The following is a 21,411-nucleotide window of genomic DNA, read 5'->3' as shown; positions in this document are numbered from 1 at the left end:
GACGTTTGTGAGCGAGGACGCCTCGGGCTCAGATTCTTAGCTCCTCCGTTTCCCTCAGCCACATCCCAGCCACACAGTGGGTGCTTTAGGGCTCGTCCCTGCGCCCCAGATCACCCCTGGGAGTGGGGGATGGGAATGTGCACTTTCTGTTTCTCATTCTTTGGGGCTTCAGCAAAACCTTTGCTTTTGAGCCAAAAGGTTAGATTGTTGTGTGGAGCTCAAAGGAACTTATGGTAGCTCTTGACTTCCCCATATCTTTAGGCATTAAAATTATAACATAAGCATTATAATATGCATTCTCAAGAACTTCGTGTTTGACCAGCTTGTTAAGTTTATAATTTTCTATTTTTAGATGATGGATTTGGACGTGCTTCTATGAAGAAATGCTATGTATCTCAACTGGTCCAAGAACAAACATGTCCAGTAAGTTGCTGGGTGAATATTAACTCAAGAGCGGGAACACAGGCCCTTCGGGGGCACAGGTGTTGACACACTTTGAGAAGACAAGAGTGTCTGGATACATGGAAACCGTTGAAAGGAGTGTTTGAATTTTGTACAATCTAGTTATCTTCACTTCTAAAGGTTGGTTCCTTCTAGAGACAGCAGGACTTGTAGCATAGAGGGCTAGAAAAACATGAAACTCGCTTCTTGCTGCTTAACCCACTTCTTCGAGCACAGTGTGTGTTCTGTGCCATGCCAGAGCATCTGTCGATTCAGCCTATGGTGGCACTTTGCCCAGAGACTTCTGTATCCATAGCACACAGCGCTATCCACTTTAGTCAGGCATAGATTACACGCACTTGTAGGGAAGCAAGCCCAAGACACATGGGAGGTTTCTGTAGCTCTGGGGAGAAAGAGAGCAGGTTGGATACATGCGTCTTTGTCTCTCCAACGTTCCACCATGCCGTCATAGCCAGTGGGCGGCAGACCCCTTCATGCATCTCATATCCTTCTGACAGAGGTGAATTGATTTAATTTTACAGATTCTATGAGACTTGTCAACAGAAGAGCCTAATAAAACACAGGAGAAAATTTCAAGAGCCATCTTTTATGGTTATATCTAAACCATCATTTAATGTGGCGTATCTTTTTTGAAAAGAACAGGATTTCCTTACGTGATGCCATGGGCATATGTGTTGGTGGTGTGTGTGTGTGTGTGTGTGTGTGTGTGTGTGTGTGAGTGTTGGAGACCGTAGAGGAAGAGGTCACTAGAAGGGGCCTAGACCATCAGACTCTCCACCCCTGGCTCCTCACTTGCCCATGTTAGGCACATCCGCTCTCCATGAGAGCATGGTCTCTCAGTCACTGTCCCTGTGTTTCTTACCAGTGTTTATTCCTCTTTCTCAGGACTACTGCCACCTTAGGGGACTAGGGCTTGGTGACTGCGCTTCCCGGGGAATCAGGCGTGGTCTGACCCAGGAACAGGAAGCACATCGTCACCAATGACATCATGACGGCAAGAGAGCACAGCCCTCGCCATGGCGCCAGGGCCCGTGCAATGCAGCGGGCTTCCACCATTGACGTGGCAGCCGACATGCTGGGCCTCTCTCTGGCAGGTGAGCCTCATGGGCCCTGCTCCAGGTTCCTGGGGCAAGGTCACCACACACAGGTCCCATGCTGTATCAGTGCTGGGAGGGCTGTGCCTGCCTCCTGGAGTCCCCTGCGGACAGCCAGAACGAGCCCCCGGTGACTGCCCCAGGCTGGGGGGCACCCTGCCATGACGTTCTTCCGGTTGGATCAGGGAATGGAGGGGGAGGGGAGGTCAGCCCTGTTCCTGGGAACTGCTTGCAGTGCAGTCTGATGGCCGGCAGTTTTCCAGCTTGGGTGGGCACCCCCAGGGCTCATTTGCCAGTAGATGATATGGGAATGTCCACAGTGCCCGTCTGGCAAGTGCCTGTCTGGCAAGTGCCCAGGCCATGATCAAAGCCCTCCTTGTTGTGGGTGTGCAGAGCTGAGGAAGGGAGGGGGTTTGGTCTTGGAGCCCGAGACTTCTTAGGAATCTCAGAAGCAAAATGTTTAGAAAATGAAGAAATTATCTCAGATAACTGTTTCTGAGGTGGGTAAAAAGTAGAATGTTGGGTCTTTTGAATAAAATCTAAATGCAAGGAAGAGTTTATTAAGGGTGATTTTTTTTCCCCGTCATTTCTTTTTTATTCAGGAAATATACAAGATCCAGATGAGCCCATTTTAGAATTCAGCTTAGGTAGGTATCTTTTTGAATTTTTTGTTCTTTTGTTTTCAAATGTATGTTGCTCAAAAACAAAAACCGGACTCTGACATGAATTTGTGTCCGAGAACTTGCTGCTGCTGAAGTGTTTCTGAGATGAAGCCACGAGACGGGTGTGAATGTCCCGTGTGTGGGAGGGAACCTGGAGCCCACAGGCCATGGGTCTCCTCAGCATACGTTCCCTCCAGGCTGGCCGTGGTGGGGGTGGGGCTGGGAGGTAAGCACCCAAGAGCTGCAAGGACAGCCTCCCTCTTCCTAGGGGAGGGTCAGAAGGGTGGGAAAACTGGCTCAGGGCCAGCATTGTCGGCCCCAGCCATAAGGCCCCGTGCAGTTGAGTTTAGCTGTCTAGACCTCGTTCCCTACTCTGTGAGTGGAGGCAATCACACTTACTGCTTTCCCTCTTGGGCAGTGTCAGCATGTCCTAAATACTGGCCTGAATCCCTAAAATTGTCCTAAAAAACAGTAGTAGAATGTGCTGGCTCCGGGATGAGGGAAGCACGGCATTACTGTGGCTTACCCAGAAGGTTGGACCGCCTGGTGGGGTCAGCCACAGATGGTTCTCCTCCAGAGCCTGATGCTATCCTGTGTTCATCTCCCCTTCCCTTGTCCCTGGGCAGTGGTCAGCGTTGACCCGTGGCCTGGCGGTGGTGTCCAGAAGGTGGTATGACATAAGAGAAGCACTTCCTCAAGAGTCAGATGACCCGTGATTCTAGTCCAGACCATGCCACAGACTAACTGCATGCCCTTGAGCCGACTGCTTGCCCTTGCTGGGCCAGTTTCCGCATGTGCTGTAAGGGGTGTTACCATCTGAGGGACAAAGAAGATTATGGTGCTTAAAGCAAAATCAGACAAACAACTTGGACTAATGACAAAATCCTTAAAAATGTAAGGGCATTATTATCAAATTTATATTAAATGTTGAAAACATCCCCATTTCAGACTGAATGCCCCTAAACAAGTTCAGAGGGTTTCCCAACCCTGACTTGCTGGCTAGTTCTGCAGTGGGAGGGAGTCCTGCGTTGTGAACTAGGAACAGGGGGCTGGGGGAAGCAGCCTGTAACCCTGCTGGGATTCCCACAGCTGCCCACTCCCAACCTAGAGCTTTCTTGCTCTTCACAAATTGTAATACTAACCCAAGGACTTCCAGTTTCACAAGAGAAGAGTGAACTTATTTCCACTCCCTTGTCTTAAATCATTCAGACGCCAGGAAGAATAAGAAACTGAAATACATATTCTGTGCAGTGAGACATTTTTGGAAGCCCCAGAATGTAACCCATGAGGAGGAGGGAGCAGATGGAGAGGAGTGTGGTCACACCTGCTTGTCTGTGAGGCTGTAGATTTGTCCCAAAGATACTGGGGGAGCTCAGAGACTAAAGCAGGGGCTTATCAGAAAGTTTGTGTAAGGAAGAGTTTGGGGTTCAGGTTCCCACCACACTCTCTCAGTCCTGCAGGGACTGGTGGTTATTCTAAGAAACTTGGGAGGCAGAGAAGCTCTGGGCTGAGGTCCATCAGCACGGAGGAGAGCATGGTGAAGGGCCAGAAGTCTACTGAATAACAGCCCCCCACCCTGCCCTCCCCAGCCTTCTTCCTTTTATCCTAATTCGGCCAGGCTTGCTCTTCCAGGCAGGGGGCTCTCACTGTGGAGCCAGTAAACCACCCACTCCCACTCCCCACAAAGAGTCAGGTGCTGGCTTTCTGGACCCCAGCCAAAAGTAGGCCAGCTAGCCACCCAGGCACCGTTGTGGAGCCCATCTGGCTCACCCTCACACTCAGCCTTCTGATACCTCATTCTTAAAAACGAATGGACATTCTTTTGTGCATGCAAAGATTGGTAGGTGCATGCTGGTTGCAGCTTGATTCATAATAGCCAACGCTGGAAACAACCCACAAACCCATCAGCAGGAGAGTTCACTAGGCTACACGCGCACGATGGAATACCACTCAGCGACGAAAAGGAATGAGGTACTGATATGTACGTGAATGAGTCTCGAAAGCATTGTGCAGAGGGGAAGAAACCATATTCAAATGTATATTTATGATCTGTTTACGTGAAACTCAGGAAGACTAATCCACAGTGACAGAAGACCCGTCAGTGCTTGTCTAGGAGTGCTGGTGAGGACTGACTGGGAAGAAGAACACAGGGGGCCCTTTGGGCAATGGAAATGTTCTGTATCTTGACTGTGGTGGTTATGTGGGTGTATATGCTTATCAAAGCTCATTGAGCTCTACACTTAAAATGGGCACATTTTATATATAAATACTTCAAAGTTGATTTAAGACAGAATGTAAGAATGGTTAAAGATTGAAGGCCTTTGTGGAAGGCCCACACATGAAAGAAGCAGCAGGAGAAAACAGAACTTGGAGGACACGCAGACATTGAAGAAAGTAGAAGGAAACGTCAGAAAATTATAATTTAAATCCTCAAGAGAAGATGGCATACCCATAACATAAGAGCAGGACACTGTAAAAAAAAAAAAAATTGAAGAACAAGGGCAGTCTTAGAAACAAAATATGATTTAAAAATACCTTAAAAAGTCAATAAACGTTGGAAGATATTTCAAGGAATTATTCCCCAAAGTAAAAATTTCAAAGCAAAATAGAAAATGGGAGAGAAATTGAAATGGAAAATTAGGAAATTCAGAGGCCCACCATTTACAGGAGGAAACGGAAAAGGGTGGAAGGGAGGGAATTACCAAGAAAAAAGACAAGAAGTCTGTCAGACCTGGGGAGTGTGTTCCTAGGTGAAGAGCGCCTGCCAAGGCCCCGCATAATGATTGAAAAGCCCCATAACAAGGCACATCCTGGTGAAATTTCAGAGCATTGGGAATAAAATGAAAATCCTAAAACTTCCAGAGAGGTGGAAAGGAACACAACAGGTCATATGCAAGGATCGGGGTCAGACTAGTGCAGAGGAGATTCTCAGTGACACTGGGAGTCGGAAATGTGAGTGGGAACATATTTCTCATCTGGGCTTCTATCCTCAACCAGACACTCAGTCAAATGTGAGGGGAGAAAGAAACCTATTTCAGCTTTGCAGACTCTCAAACTTAGGTCTCCCACATCCTTTTTCTGGAAGTGAGTGGAGGATATGTTCCACCGAAAAGAGGGAGTAAATTGAGAAAAAGGAAGACAGGGGACCCAGGAAACAGGGCCCAACACAGGAGAGAAGTGAAGGAAATCCCACTTGGCTCGTAATAATATTCACTTAGCTTTACTAATGCAGAACACGGATTTAACAAAAAAACTCACACTAAACTGATTGAGTATAGAGACAGGATGAGGGTTGATGTAACATAGGTAAAAATCTTCACCCCTTCGACAGAAACCAGGATGTTTCTGATTCTAGTAAATCAAGGATAGTACAATAGCCATTTGAAGGAAGTACATGGGGAAGAAACAGCTTGAAAAGGTGAGGATGAGTTTTATTTTAAGCGATTTTTACCACAGTGGGAAAAAAGAGGAGCAGGAGCCCGTCGAAGAGTCAACTGTTTTATCTTAAGTTTAAAATTAAAAAGTGCTCATTTTAAAACCTGTAATAGAGAAAATGTTAGAGGAAAAGAATACCCTATCAGAGAGAGATAATCATAGTTGGCATTTTGGTGTGGATCCTTCCAGAAATATTTTTTTACACCCACACAGTGCTATACAGAATTTTTAATGGTTTTTTGCCTGTGGAGGTGATGGGATTATCTACAAAAATATCATGCTAGTATTTTTTTTTTTAAGGTTTTATTTATTCGAGAGAGAGCATGAGCAGGGTGAAGGGCAGAGGGAGAAGCAGGCTCCCCACTGAGCAGGGAGCCCGATGCAGGACACAATCCTGGGACTCCAGGATCATGACCTGAGCCGGAGGCAGACGCTTAACCAGCTGAGCCACACAGGCGCCCTTTGTCATGCTACTGTTCTTAACATGTTTTTTTCACGTGGCAACATGTCATTGGCATCTTTTCATTGTAATAAACACGGGATCTGACCCATCACTTCGGATGCCTGCGTAGAACGTGGCTGTGCCGTATTTATTGTAAGCAGTTTCCTGGTGTCAGACATTTTGGGTTCTTTCCGATTTGCCGCTATAACCACCACCACAGTGAACATACTTGTACGTAGATCATTCACGCGTTTGTTTTGCTGATCATTTCTTCGGGATAAACGCTTGGATACAGAATTGCTGAGTCAAAGGATATGTACTTGGAATACATTTTACTGCTTTGCCTCAACAGCACTTATCCAGCTGGGATTACAGATGATCTGGTTGCAGAGACAAGGCATACATACCAGAGACTCATGGCTTCTCTGGAAGTAGGCCAAAGCGATGTAAGTGACAGATAAGAGATGTGACTTTGGGCTGCTGAGGGAACGCGTCTTGGAAGCCCTGGCCCTTGGGCTAGGAATAAACACCGAGTGAGACGTAGCTGAGCCGGCTGGGGGTCAGGGCTGGAGGGCGGTTACCTACAGGAGGGTGTGTTCTGAAGGTGGCACTTGGCCCATCAGCCCTTAACCTGACACCAGTCTTCCTGGCTTTGGACACCTGTTACACCTCAGTCTATCTGCTGTCACTTGTGCTTGAAAGACCCAAATGTTCCCGCTTCGCGTGGGTGTTAAGAACCCACACGTGATGAAGGGACGAGCTGAGACAAACCAGGCCCCCGGTCGTTTAAACACATAGCTTAAAGGAGGGCAAGCAAGTGAAATGGCCAAATCCCTGACTCCTACTGAGGCAGACCCAGCAAAAGAAATAGAAGAGAACCTTAAAAATGAACAAAGTGTTAAAGCTTCTAGAAGAAAACAGAGGGTCACTCCCAACCTCAGGGTAGGCAACAATTTCTTGGACAGAGTGCAAAAAGTATTAACTCTGTGCTTTAGTTTGCTATCACTGCCGTAACAGTTTACCACAGACTGAACACCTTGAAACAACACAAAGTTATTATCTTACAGTTTGCTTAGGTCAGAAATCCAGTGGGCTCAGTGAGGTCTGCTTGGAGTCTTACTGTACCAAAATCAAAGTGTCAGCAAGGCTGCATTCTTTTCTGGGGGCACCAGGGGGGAATCTGTTTCTTTGTTCTTCATATTATTGGCAGAATTCAGGGTGTGTGTGTGGTTTTAGGACTGAGGTCCCCATTTCTTTGCTAGCAGCCAGGTGAGGCTGGTTCTCGTTTCTTAAAGCTGCTCACATTCCTTGGTTTGTGGCCCTCTTCCTCCATATTCAAAGCCAGCAGTGACAGGTGGAATGCCTTTCATGGTCTCTCCTGCCTTTTCTCCCCATAGTCACATTTTCTGACTCACCCTTCCACCTTCCCCTATATGCAGAATAATGCCAAGATGCAGAATAATCTCCCCATGTCAAGGTTCCATGACCTTAATCACATCCACTAGGCTTGTAATGTAATATATTCACAGGTTCCAGGGATTAGGATGTGGATACTTTTTTGGAGGGAGGGACAGTTTTCCTGTCTATCACTCCCCAAGACTAAAAGCCTAACGAACAAACAAACCTAAACATCTGTAAGAAAATAAATTTGACAAACCACAGACTGGGAAAAAATATCCACAACACATCTACCTGAGAAAGAACAGGTCCAGAATAAAACACTCATAAATCAACAATAAAAAAAGTCAACAATTCAATTTAAAAATGAGCAAGAAACTCAAGCAGACTCTTGACACAAGAAATTATAAAAGGAGCAACAAGCATGTGATGAAAAAATGCTTTACATCATTAATCACCATGGAAGTGCAAATTCAAACACATCTATTAGAACAACTGTGAAAGAAAGACTAACCCTACCAAATGTTGGTGGGGATACAGAAAAACTGGAACGCATATACACGGCTGATGGGATTGTAAAATGGTGCAACTGCCTTAGGAAACCGTAGCATCTCACAGTTAAACATATCTTCTGCTGTAACCTAGAAATGTCACTGTTAGGTACTTATGCAAAAGAAATGAAAGCCTATGTCCACAAAAAGACACAAACAGGAATATTTTTAGCACCTTTATTCACAGTGGTTCACCACCAGAAACAACCCAACATCCATTAGCAGAATGGATAAATAAATTTTGATACCTTCATACAATGGACTCTTAACTCATCAATTTTTTTAAAAAAGTGATTATCAGTACATACAGCAATGTAGATGAATCTCAAGTTCAAGAACGGGCAAAAGTGATGAAAATCAGAAATTGGTTGCAGAGGCAGGGGAATTGACTGGGAAGTACGAGGGGGAAATTTCTGGTCTGGTGTTTTGACGATGTTCTCCAACTTGTGTTGGTGGTGGTTGCTCAGATGCATGTGATTGTCCAAAACTAACTGAATAGAAAACCTAAGCTCTTTGTATCTTATCCAGTTAATAGTGAAAATTCATAAAGACACATGAAAAGATAATACAAATGGAGAGAGAACTAAAATTATTTTTCATAAGCGAAAATCAGTTTCTATATTGTAAATCACCAGCGAGCATTAAAAAAATCAGGAATGATGAGGGCAGGAGTGGCAAGAGCAAGGACCTCCAAGAACCCTGTCCTCCATGAAGGTGCTGAGAACACTGGCAGAAATGGTCACATTTTGTTTCTACCAGTGTTGAACTTTGACTTAACCGTGTATTTCATCAGTTCTAAGACATATATTTTTCTCATGTTTTACTCTCTATTTAATCAGAAAGTGTCTTACAATCAATAGCGTATCATAGTCTAATGGCAGCGGGTCCTCTTGCTTTCTTAGTGCATTTCACAACAGATAGTGTGTTAGATTCAGCGAAATGTGATTTTTTTCCTGTGGGTCACTCCTATGTTAGAATGATCTGAGTCTTACCTATTTCAGAATGCTTATTAGTACAATAAACTTTCCAACTGAAACCGTTCTACAGGGTTCCCTTAGTTCCAAAAAGGAACATTTTTACAAATCTTGCATTTGATATGAGTCTTATAAGGAGAAAAAATGAGCAATGACGTCTTTAAAAAGAAAAAAAACACCACCACACCTTTGTTTATATTACGATGGATTTTTAAATTTGCTTCCGATGGACATTCACAGAGGCCTGTGGGGCACCACGGCTCGGTGCTGGCCGCCACAGCCATAGGATGCAGGCATGAGTAGCTGTGTCCTGATTTTATAGACTGAGTGGCTGCTTAGCTCACTGCATATGAAGGTCAGACATGATGGGTCAGACCCTGTGTGAGGTTGTCGGCTTTGTGGACACAGAAAGTGCCCGTCAGCTCAGCCTCCCACTGGCAGTTAGGGCCTTGCCGTCCTGAGGGTGGGGGATGGGGGAGGGGAGCATGAGAAGAGCTTGTTTCCAGTGTAAAAGATCACCTCCATGTGACAGCTGACAGTGGAATCATCTCATCCCTTTAGTGTCACTGACTTTCTTTGCTTTCTCTGGGCATGTTTGGAACTGAGAATTAACGGGAGCCTGATTTTTAAGGATTCGTTTCTTTCCTGTCTTGGTTCCATAGCCTGCAGTGAGTTGCATACTCCATCGCTAGACCGAAAACCAAATAGCTTTGTAGCAGTGAGCGCCACCACCCCTCCTCAGGCCTTCTGGACGAAACACGCACAGACGGAGATCATCGAGGTGCGTGCTGCCAGCTTCGACCTGAAGCTCTGCGACGGGCTCCTGCGGCGTTGATAGCCTCCACGGGGGGGGCTGCGGGTGACCTGAGCCCCTGCAGCTGGCACTCCGTGGGTTCTCAGTACACTGAGGTTTCTCTTCACGTTCATCTCAGTGGCATTCATATTTGCCACATCCTTTACAATTATCGATGAGCTATTGGCCGGTTGTCTTTGAACAATGATCCTATAAGGTTATTGCCTTTTAAGAGGTAAAGAGCTCATTCTTCCTTGTCATTTTCATTTGGCTGCTGCTTTCGGAGAATTGTGTTCATTAATCACAGTGTGGAGAATGTTACTTATTAACCAGCCTTCTTACTGGACATACCCCTCTTTTTATTGGCTTTCTTTGTATATCCTTTTGCATTGTGTGTTTTATATTTACGTTTTACAAACTCCTTTTAGATAATTGAGCACCGTATGTAAGTTACGAAATGAAGTATAGGCTCTGTCTTAGACTGTGCAGGATTTTGTTTGTGATGTGAGCGTCTGTATGAATTAACCCCTCCCTAGCAGTCTCAAACAGACTTAAACTGCACTTCTCCCCTTCCCTCATTTACATTTTGGAACCTAGACCACCGTTTTTCATTCTCTTGGAAACTTATTTCTGAGTTCAAATCAACGGTTTTGTTTTCTAAGCATCTGGTGAGTGCTGCCTGCGTGTGGAGCGCGGTGCTGGGCGCCTTGGTTGATACAAAGACCTCGGAGGCCCAGTCCCTGCCCTTGAGGACCGTCCCATCCTGTGGGTGGGGAGGCAGTGAGCGTGGTCCAACTCTACACAGCTGTGTGGGAAGGGGTGGAGTAGAGAGAGGAGGGCAGCACCCGGGGGGTAGGGCCCATCCAGCTCTGAGGATTGGAGAGGCTGCCTCGGGTGATGCTTAGCGGAATTCTGACTTAAGAGACCTGGGCAGGGCCAAGACTCTGCAGTTCTCACAAGCCCCCGGGTGATGCCCTTGCTGCTGGTCTGGGGACCACGTGTTGAAGAGCACGCCCGAGTTCGGTGGTAGTTATGCAAAGGCGTGCAATAGGAAAGTGTCATGTGGGTTCTGAGAATACCCTTACCCTGTTCTGGGTGTGCAAAAGGCCCACGTGGAGGAGCAAGGGAGAGCAGCCTTGAACGGCAGGCCAGGAGTGTGTAGCAGGCCAATCAGGCTTTTCGGAGGGGAGTCACCTGACTAGATGTGTTCCAGGGAGGTCCTAAGCTGACAGGCATCTGGGGGAGCATGTAGGACCTGACTGGCAGTGGGAAGGAATGGGAAGGGGTGCGTGTGACAGGCCCTGGAGGCGGGTTTGTGGGAGTGGTTCCCTGTCCCAAGGTGGTTGAGAATGCTGGAGAAAGAGGCAGCAAAGCAGATGTATATAGCCTCCTTGGGAGGAGAGACAGAGAATGGCCTTAACCAAGGGCAGGTGCAGGGTGAGGTAGGGTGGGCTGCGGTCCCAGCAGGCTGCCCAGCCGGGGCCGTCCAGCATACCCCGAGAGCCCGAACCTGGAGCCGCAGAAGGAGCACTGCTAGAGGCATGGGACCCACAGCAGGCACAAACAGGAACTAGGAACCATTTGGCTGAGATAGGTAACCGCTGCCTGAGAAAGACAATATGTTACGGGGCTCTGGGGGGCAGGGCTAGGCTGCCAAGAAATGGCCCCCTATGAGCTAGAAACTCACAGCTCGTCTTTTGAAAAGGATAACCTTAAAAAGGTCAGTTCTTAATTATTCCAACTATTGGATTCTGGAAATAAGAAACAACTTAAGTCATTCATTTCTTCTCACATCTGACGTTGTATATCTTCAAGGAACAACCCGAAGTAGGAGATCCAAATAGATCACTCATTTAAAGTGGTCATACCGAGAATACATGCGGACATCCAGGTCCTTTCACTTTTAGAGGATCCCCTCTAGTGAGCGAGAAGCCTTAGAGTGAGCCCTCGGGCACGGCCGTGCGGTGGGCCTGCCTGCGGTGGCTGCTTCTGGAGATGCCTGTCACACTCCTTTGTCCTTTTTCTAAGCAGCGTTTGGGCTTGTTTTAGACATCCATTTAGGCTGCCATCAGTGTTTGTGTCGATCCAAGTCAGTAAGAAGGTTAGCGTCTCGTTCTGAAAATGTTGGTGTGTTTCCAAAGCAATTACGTGGAAAAACCCAACTCCGCATTCTGATTTTGCTCTTTTTTCTATTCTAGGGAACCAACAATCCTATATTCCTAAGCAGTATTGCCTTCTTTCAAGACTCTCTTATCAGTCAGATGACACAGATCAAACTCTCCGTGTATGATGTCAAAGATCGATCTCAGGGAACAGTTAAGTAACACACTGTGGTTCGTGGCATTTTGTTCCCTTTTTTTAAGTTCTGTAATCATCTGAGTGAGAGGTGAACACAGATTAACTTCACTACTTTGCTCACAAATTAACTGGCGTCCAAATGTATTCATCTTCAGGAATTTCCTCCTGAGCATCCGTGTTAGGCTCCTGAGAGAGGGTCAGATGTGTTGTGGGAGCCAGCCTGCTGGACTCTGGGGCCTGGCATTTGGACCAGAGGCAAAGCAAGCGTACTAATGCCTTCTCTCCCCCGCTCTTCCTCAGATGTATTTACTGGGCTCTGGAACATTCATTGTCAAAGATCTGCTCCAGGACAGGCATCATAGGTTGCATTTAACACTAAGGTTGGTATTTAATTTTATTCCCTTGAAAGGACCTGGAATTATGAAGTCCAGGGACAGATGAGCGGAAGGCCCCATTTCCTGCACTCAGAGAGGGCCCGGCCCCCTCCCAAAGGCTGGTGTCAGTGAGGAGTGGTTGCTTACTGAAGTGAGATTAAAACAGCCCATCAGAGGACCCGTTAGGGAATGGAAATGTGCAGTATCTATAGGAAATATGAGCCCTGTTGTACGCAGACCTAAGGAAAACCTCCATATATATCTGATAATACTCAATATTTTTATCTGTCATCTCTTCCTCCCCAGTAGAATATGATCTCCCGGGCAGCAGGGTTTTTGTCCGCTTTGCTTCATTGCCGTATCCTAAGCACCTAGAACAGAGCCTGGTGCTCAATAAATATTTATGGAAGGAAGGAAGTGGAACCCCCACTGTATCCCTGAAAGGAAGGTGAAAGAGGTCAAGATGTCAGCCCTTCCCAAATTCATTTCGGGGACAGTGCTCACCGAAACCCTAACATGGTGTTCTTTTTTTCAAAATAATGTAAAAGTTGGGAAGATAGTTCAAAAGAGCAAAAGCAATCTGACAAGGGTTAATCATCTGCTGGACAGTGCACCATTCTAAAGCTATGGTGAGAGCAGTGTTGCAGGCATCGGGCAGAGCGAGAGCCTGGTTCGGCCCTCGGTGTGCAGAGGGAACCTGCCTCAGCATGAAGGACGCATCTTACAGAAAGACAAGGGGTTGTGTGGGGCAAAGGGCTGCTAGAGAAAAATATTCAGGTACGTCATGTGCCAGAACTAATTCTAGTTGGATCATCACTAAACGTAAGAAATGGACATCTTCTGTTGAAAAGGGTGTACGTAGGACTCTAGCAGAGAGCATGGGGAAGCACTTTTCCAGGCATTAGAACAATGAGAAAAAGTCACAAAGGAAATTGTCAGTATATGTGACCACATAAAAGTTTAGAACCTGGCTAAATCAGACACCTTAAATAAAAAGCCTGAGGCGTTAGGGTGTCCCTGGGGCCTCCCTGGATGAATCAGATGGGCCTACGCAGCTGGCAGCCACCCTGCGGGAACTCAGGCGAAGCTGACCAGGGCTAGAGTGGCATTAACTGTATCATACCAGGATTCAGAGTCTTTGGGAAACCCTCTGCTTACTTGGGGTCCAGGCCTAGGTCTTGGGTCTAATCAGATCTTAAGGGTGGGTGGGAAGGAACAGAATGGGGTTCAGTGTTAGAAGAAGGTGCTTTCCAGTCCTGGTTCCAAGATGTGTCTTCATCTCTCTCGAGGGCAGAGGTCAGCCCAGGGGCTGATGGGTACCTCCCAAGCAAGCATTGGCTCTTCCCCTCCAACTGTACCCCAGGCACATCCACACTTCTCTGTGGTGCTGTGTCCCCTCTCAGCTGCAGCCCTCCTCTCTGCTCTTACGGTTTCCTTGTCTGCCTCCCCCGGAGCCTGTGCATGTAGTGAATGCTGGCTGACTGACCAGTGCACCAGATCCTGGCACTCTCAGGACCCCTTGATGACCCAGGATGGCTGAGCTTTGCATTTAAGCAGAAAATGAAGTGCAGGTAAATGCCTCTTATCAGAGCACTTTGCTCATTGCAGATCTGCGGAGAGTGACCGTGTGGGTAACATCACCGTGATTGGCTGGCAGATGGAGGAGAAGTCAGACCAGCGGCCCCCTGTGACCCGGTCTCTGGACACCGTCAATGGGAGGGTGAGCACGCCGCCTTGCTCCTCTCTGTTGGAAGGAGTCAGAGGGTCTGTCCAGATGCACTTTGCCTTTGTGTCCCAGGAAGGGAAAGACGGGGCCCCCAAGGCAGAACGTGCCCATCCCCCCAGGCACTTCTCAAAGTAGTGAGGGGGGTCCCTTCAGGGAGCGTGCCATGCAAGACTCTGCTGAGTGGGAGCCAGGCTGGAGGAGCTGCATTCAGGCGGCGAAGGGGGGCTGATGGGGTGTGCAAGGAGGCTTGGATTACCTCTGCTGTTTCGTTAGAGCTTCCCTCCCAGGCACACATGTGCCCCGCAGCCACCTTCTGTGCGCCTCCCATCCACACACTCGCTGAGCCTCTCCTAGACCTCTCCCCCTCTGCATCTGCTCCACTCCCTCTCTGTCACCCTGCCTCCCTCACCGTCGCTCGCACGGGCCCCTCATGCTCTCAGACTACAGTACCGGTGTACCAGACACTGCTAAGTGGTCATTGCTGTAAAATACGGAGCTAGCTCATTTCACCCAAAATAAGCCCAGGAAGTCAGCTGTGCAAACGTTTCTGAGCATCGTCTGTTCCCCCCTCATTCTGTCCGTCACAACACCGCAGTACCAGGTGAAGTGACCGAGTCACTAGAAGATCCTGTGTGCGTGGCCTGAGGGCAGTGTACTGGCAGGTGGATTAATTTTGGCTGGGGCAGTGTATTTACTGTAGAGTGAATGGGGGATACTAATTCTTAGAGTTCTGTGATGATGCACGTGGGCCCCGTTTCTGCGGAGTGTTCTGGAATTGTCTGGGTCTCACCGTTTCTGCTTTTCTGTCCGCGTCACTAGATGGTTCTCCCCGTTGATGAGAGCTTGACAGAGGCACTGGGAATCCGATCCAAGTATGCTTCGTTGCGAAAAGACACCTTACTGAAATCGGGTAAACAGCTTCCTCCGTTGGTACTCTTGCCACTCTTGTGAGTGTCCACTCAGGCCCATGCCCACCCTTTCCTCCCCACCTACTCGGATTGTCACAGCCAGGCACCCCGATTGTCACCTCCCTGCCATGTGTCTGAGTGCCATGCTTTGTGCCAGCATGTGGAGTTAGTTATACTCCAAGCAAAGGGGTAGGGGGGCATCTCTCCTTCATTCCACTCTTTGTCGTGTTGCCTTGGGTTTGGGGACTGACACCCTCCCCGCCCCCGCCCCTGCACTCCAGAGTTCATTCCACACCCTGGGATGAGAAGATTGCATGTCGCAGGGGAGGAGCAGCCAGACTCAGTCCCTCCGGTGGGCCTTGGTTTAAATGCTCTCATTCTCTTGAGAGGAACAGTAAGGAGCGCTGTTGAGGGCCCACACAGCGGGTGTGTCGCCGGCTCACACGCAGCCTCTGTCCCCTCCGCGTCCCCCACCTCAGTGTTCGGCGGTGCCATCTGCCGCATGTACCGGTTCCCGACCACGGACGGCAACCACCTGCGGATCCTGGAGCAGATGGCGGAGAGCGTGCTCTCCTTGCATGTGCCCCGGCAGTTCGTGAAGCTCCTGCTGGAAGAAGACGCGGCCAGGTGAGGCCCCGTGGAGAGGCCGACCGCCCATCAGGCCTGGGTCATCCACCCCTTCCTTTCCGGAAAGTTCTTAGATGTGGTGGGTAGAGCACTGGCAGCAGAGAGGCTAGCTTCAGACCCAGCCGCCGCCACTTGCTTGCTCGGTGGCCTCGGCTTGCCAAAGCCTGCGTTTGCTCACCTGTCCCCTGAGTTCCTGTGCGAGGCCATCACCAGACAAGTTATAGGAAGCCCCAGACATGTGCCCAGCACGCATGCCTGCTCCCTTCTCTTCCCCTCTCCTTTCCCCTCTCAGTTGGCCTGTAGAAAGTTAGGAAGGGCTGGTCGTTCTTTGGTCACTGGTTCCGTAGGGCAGGGCCACAGTGATAGAGGCTATAGAGAGCTAAGTGTGACTCGTTGGGGCCCTCTGGTCCTCCATATCTCTTAGCCTGGGGCATTTTCCCTCGATCCCATGGCAGGGAGAAGGGGTTCAGCCCCGCAGATTGCAGAGTGTGTCACCTGTCTTCCTCAGATGTCGTTTCTCCTCGCTGTCAAAAGACAGTGTTAATTATGAACACAAAATAAGAGCATGAGAGGATACAATGCAGTCAGGATCTCACTGTTCGGATACAGCTATTTTTAAACATTTTTTATCTTGAAAAAAAAACTCAACCTAAGAATGACAAGAATAATGCAATGAGCTGCTTTATCTCTCTATGTGTACTATTTTATAGTTCTTTTTTTTTTTTTTTTTAAAGATTTTATTTATTTATTTGACAGAGATAGAGACAGCCAGCGAGAGAGGGAACACAGGCAGGGGGAGTGGGAGAGGAAGAAGCAGGCTCATAGCGGAGGAGCCTGATGTGGGGCTCGATCCCAGAACGCCGGGATCACGCCCTGAGCTGAAGGCAGACGCTTAACCGCTGTGCCACCCAGGCGCCCCTATTTTATAGTTCTTTTAACTTTAAACTTTTTCCTTTCAGCTTTTCTGTATTTGTACAGATTTTCTTACCTACCATCTACATTTGCACAGGTCTTGAGTTTTCATGTTATAATTTTAATTATGGCATAAATTCTCATTATTTGGTTTACTAGATTATAACTTTGAAGAGTTTACTCATTTCACGAGAACTTGGGTTTTGAGGGTTTTGTTGTTATCGTGTTTCACACCAGTTTCACGCACGTGGCTGGTGTTGCGTGTGGTGTGGGAGGGTTCTTGATGAGCGAGACAGACTGTGGAAGGCAGTCCCTCTGGAGAAGTGGGGGCCGCACCCCGAGCCCCAGCTGCTTGAGCTGTGTGCAGAAATTAGAAGGGCTGGTGAGAAGGAGGGCGGTCCGGCCAGGCTTCTGTGAGACGGTAACATTAAACTGACACCGAAGCACAGGAAGGAGCAGAAAGGGGGCAGAGACACCGGGGAGGCTCCAGCAGCAGCCGTGGCAGGTGGGGCTCGTGTGGTCACGAGCGGACCCACGGCCGCAGGACCAGCTGGCCAGCAGTGAGCGAGGACAGGGGTCTCACCACAGCCTCGCCTACTTGTGTACTCTTTTACTTTGATCTTGCTAATTTCCTAATAAAATGCTACAACTTTCTTTTTAATTTCAGACAATCTAGCAGATTGCATAAAATTAGCTTTTTTTTCCCCCAAAGGAAAATATGCATAGTATAAAAAAACAAATAGTGCCCAAAGGCTTTTAACAATGACATAAGTCCTGGGGCCCTCTACTCTCTGATCTGCTTCCTAGAAACAACCACTTTTAGCCATTTTAGAGTTTACCGCTATGTTACTAAATAAACGAATAGCATACTCTCTTAACTGGTTTGGGGCTTAGCTACTGATTCCCTGTGATGAGGATTTTAGGTCTTTTGTACTTTCCCGTTCCCCAGCTTCCTAATGTGGTTATCCTTTTTTTTTTTTTTGTCTATCTTGTGTTTTCATTATTCCAATTATGTAGCTATTATTTATTGCTGAGCTAAGACAGTTATATTTCAGTTCTTACATAGCTTTTATTTTTCTGAAGGTGACAGATCCTCTTTTTTTCTTCTCTTCTCCCTTTTCCCTTTCCCTGCCTTCCTGCTGCTTTTAGATTTAGACAGCTCATTACTCCCATAGAGAAAGAAAGCATAGCCAAAGTTGCCAGCCCGCTATGGCCCTTGTCCCCCGAGGGACAGCGCTGAAACAGAGGGGGCTGGGCAAGCGCAGCAGAGCAGGGCCGCCCCGTGCCAGCTAGCTATGGACCACCGCTTGGCAGCTGTATGTCTTGCAACAATGTTCTTAGGGGCAGGGCAGGAAGGCCCACACACCCCCAGAACATGGGGGCAGTGAGAAGCTGTCTCACAACCCCCCCGTCTCAGCATCCAGGAGGGTCCCACGTGGCCTGTGGGGGTACGGGCAAGGAGCCACTCCCCTAGAGCCCCTCCCCTCCACTTAGTTTTCCCTAGGCATTTGACAGAGTTTCTGTGAAAAGCATCTCTGTGCTTTTCCACATGGTGAGTGGTCTGCCCATCATACAGCCATTCCTTCTAGGGTGTTGTGTCATGTGCCCCCCTGCCCCCCGGCTTGCTCTGGAGACCTGCAGTGTAGCTGTTGTCCGACGCCTTCCCTGGCATTGACTGCACTTCCATGTCCGCTTTGTTCTCCTGCTTGGTTGGGACACCTGTGCCTCTCCCAGGGAAGTGAGCCGGCTCCACACCTGATGTGTGTGTGTGTGTGTGTGTCTTCCTTGCAGAGTGTGTGAACTGGAGGAGTTGGGGGATCTGTCCCCTTGCTGGGAGAGCCTCCGGCGCCAGATTGTCACTCAGTACCAGACCATCATCCTCACGTACCAGGAGAACCTGACTGACCTCCATCAGTACAAAGGTGGGTGCTGGGTCTCCCTTTTCCCAGCTAGAAAACGAGAACCTGGCTCAAATACTCTCCCTGACAGACACTCTAATGGATTTTTAAAAATAGGTTCTCGTGTAGGTGTGAATTCTTTCAAACATGGATTTCTCAGATCTTAATTAAGAAGACAAGTATGTGAATTGCATTGAAAATTCCTTCTATGGTGTCTTCTGCCAGAACAACTAATGCAGGATGAAATTTAGGAGAGACGAAAGCACAGGCTATTGGTTCATGTTATTTTTTTGTCTTGGTCTAAAATGCTCAAGGGACGTGCCCCAAAGATGTAAACCGTTTGCTTTGAGACAAAGTGGTTTCCTAGATTTCCCAGTTTAAATCGTCAACAATCCTTGTATTGAACACTGAATTGTCTGAGTGGAGCGCTCCGTTTTCAGCCTCAAAAAAGAAAGTAAAGTATAGACACTTCACATTTCTTCTTGAAAGATCCTGCTCGGTTTTCAAAATACTCTAAGGGTAGATTTGGAAGAATTTTCTTAACTAATCCCTTTTTATTCCAAAATAGAATGAATTTTTTGGTTTTTTGTTATTTTATTGTCTATCTTCAGATTCTTTCCTCCCCCTACTACTACATAATGGAATTTCAGGATTAAAAGAAAATCTTACGTCCTTAATATTAAGGTTTTGACACAGAACATACGAACCCGCCCATGAACTTGGCTGAGGAGAAGCCACATACGGTTATGAGGACAAGGTGATGGTGCCCTTGGATCTGGTTTGAATCTGAAGGGCAGGTCTAAGTGTATTGGCAGCATAGAGCTGAAGAAATTGAGGGACCTACCCCTGCCAGATACCTATTACCTGGGAAAGCAGGAAACCCCCATGAGCTTGAGTTTTCCAGAGCAGAGCATCTCAAGTGTCAGTGTGCAGCCTGGTCCCTGAAGATCTTGCTGCAGTGCAGATCTCGGATTCTGCGTTTCTAACAGGCTCCCACGATACCACTGCTGCTGGTCTCTGGGCCCCGTAAGTATCAGGCCCCAGAGGGCAGTGTCCTAGCACAGAATGCAAAGCAGACAGTGGCTGGTCTGCATTTTGTATACTGGTACGATTTACCTTTAATCTCTAGAGAGAAAGTTTATTTCTTCTCTCCTTCTGATTGTCGCTAATTCGTAACCCCTTTCTTTTCTAACCATGTATTTCTTGATTAGTGTTGGATTCTGATCACAGAAACGAGATAGATGTTAGTTCCATCATCCAACCTCCTTAACCAGCCCCGAGCATAATCAAGGGAACACGTTCAGGTTTGTGTTTCAGAGGGCCAGGATCCATGCTTTGTAGCATTCGTTCATCTTGCTGGGTCTGAGGTGATGAGCAGACCCTTTCATCTCTTTGTGGGAATTGAGATGTGTTGCTCTAGCTGAGCCGATTTCTTAGATCTCGCCTGATGGCGTTCTCCAGGGTTGGAACAGGCAGTCCCTGGCATGGGCCCATTTGCTTTTTATAGCGGTGCTGACATCGTGGTGCACAAAATCCGTCTCTATGTCCGACTTCTCAGCTGAGAGCTGAGTCATGGGAGGGCAGGGCACGGGTAACCATAGCCTTTTGAAGCTACTCCTGCCTGGCTCTGCTCCCCACCTGAGCACCCAGAACCAGCCTTCAGGCCCGTGAGCTGCCCTCCCTCCAGTGTTTCACCCAACCTGCTCTCTGGATGTGAAATGTGCTCACGGGCCCCTCAGAATTTCCTCGGCCGCTACCAGCACGTACTGCTCACGCGTAGCTGCTTCCTCGGAATATCACTGTCCTACTAGCCATTCCTGAATGCAGCGTACATGTCAACCGTCCTTGTTTTCTCATATTCCTTTTCTTAGGTCCCTCATTTAAAGCGAGCAGTTTGAAAGCAGATAAAAAGTTAGAATTTGTTCCCACAAACTTGCACATACAGAGGATGAGAGTTCAAGACGATGGGGGGTCAGGTAACTATTTTTCTGTTCCTCTCACTAAATCACACTTGACTTCTTTTCTCCCTGTGTGCTTGGTCCCCAGGCTGCCCCACACATGCGCAGCCTTCCCTATGTGTTCTCCTGCCTGGCAACTCAGATAAGAGACATGGCACAGGACCTTCGTAAGGTCTTTGTTCCCTATGCTTTTCCCTCCCTTTGTCCCTTCCCCTCGTCCACCCTCCCTCCAGCTTCCCTTTGTGTTTCTGTGGCAGAAAGTCACCTGTCAGTTATCCTTCCCAAGGAGGGATGCAAGCTGAGTGTTGTCAGTGTTGCCTCTGGCTCTTTGTGGCCCCATCTGGAGATGTGTAGGAACCCCCTCTCTGCTGAAATGATGGTGCTGGGCTCCAGGGGCCCTCAGACAATCAAGGCTGTGGGACCGAGGGAGCAGACTGCTTGGAAACGGGCTGGGGTGGGCAGGGTCCCAGAGTTGCGTGCATATCCCTGTAGCTGGCTTGTCCACAGGCCTGAGCCCAGAGTAACGGAGGAGAGCTTTCTGTCATTCAGATCAGAACTACGACATCGTCACCATCGGAGCGCCAGCAGCACACTGCCAAGGTTTTAAGTCAGGAGGTCTCCGCAAAAAGCTGCACAAATTTGAAGAGACCAAGAAGCAGTAAGTACTTGGAGAGTGTTCGTGGTCCTTGTACAGCTGTCTGGTACTTCCTAGGTTAAAAAAAATCAAAACGTGACCGCAAAAACATCTAGCCATCCGATGTGCTTTCGTGTGGTGGGAGGAGCTGCCGCGTGGCCCCTGTGCTTCTGTGTGTGCGACTGAGCTGGGGGGTGACGAGGGCACCTGATCAGTGGTCCTGGCCCTGCAAATGAACAGCAAATTGAACTCCCCCTGGAAGGCG

The 21,411-nt window shown here is 48.2% G+C and overlaps 1 protein-coding gene across 14 annotated transcripts in view; it reads left to right on the top strand.

Moving 5' to 3' along the window:
* Nucleotides 1-21,411, top strand: part of INPP4A (inositol polyphosphate-4-phosphatase type I A) — a 131,448-nt gene that overhangs the window by 69,854 nt on the left and 40,183 nt on the right. For 12 of the 14 annotated variants that reach the window (XM_087863325.1, XM_045771788.2, XM_087863327.1 and 9 more), the window contains 12 exons: nt 353-423; nt 1,348-1,556; nt 2,159-2,203; nt 9,681-9,799; nt 12,010-12,126; nt 12,410-12,489; nt 14,092-14,203; nt 15,029-15,119; nt 15,597-15,744; nt 18,448-18,578; nt 20,426-20,530; nt 21,062-21,170. In XM_087863325.1, coding sequence (XP_087719451.1) covers nt 1,451-1,556; nt 2,159-2,203; nt 9,681-9,799; nt 12,010-12,126; nt 12,410-12,489; nt 14,092-14,203; nt 15,029-15,119; nt 15,597-15,744; nt 18,448-18,578; nt 20,426-20,530; nt 21,062-21,170 — 1,163 coding nt within the window. In that variant the 5' untranslated portion in view covers nt 353-423; nt 1,348-1,450. Of the gene's footprint in view, nt 1-352; nt 424-1,347; nt 1,557-2,158; nt 2,204-6,447; nt 6,542-9,680; nt 9,800-12,009; nt 12,127-12,409; nt 12,490-14,091; nt 14,204-15,028; nt 15,120-15,596; nt 15,745-18,447; nt 18,579-20,425; nt 20,531-21,061; nt 21,171-21,411 lie in introns of those variants that run through there. The other 2 variants (XM_087863328.1, XM_087863329.1) reach the window with 2 other exon arrangements.

The sequence above is a fragment of the Ursus americanus genome, chromosome 7 (assembly GCF_024610735.1).
Source record: "Ursus americanus isolate L20-20 chromosome 7, mUrsAme1.1.p, whole genome shotgun sequence".
Lineage (NCBI taxonomy): Eukaryota > Metazoa > Chordata > Mammalia > Carnivora > Ursidae > Ursus > Ursus americanus.
This window is presented reverse-complemented; position numbering and strand designations above follow the sequence as displayed.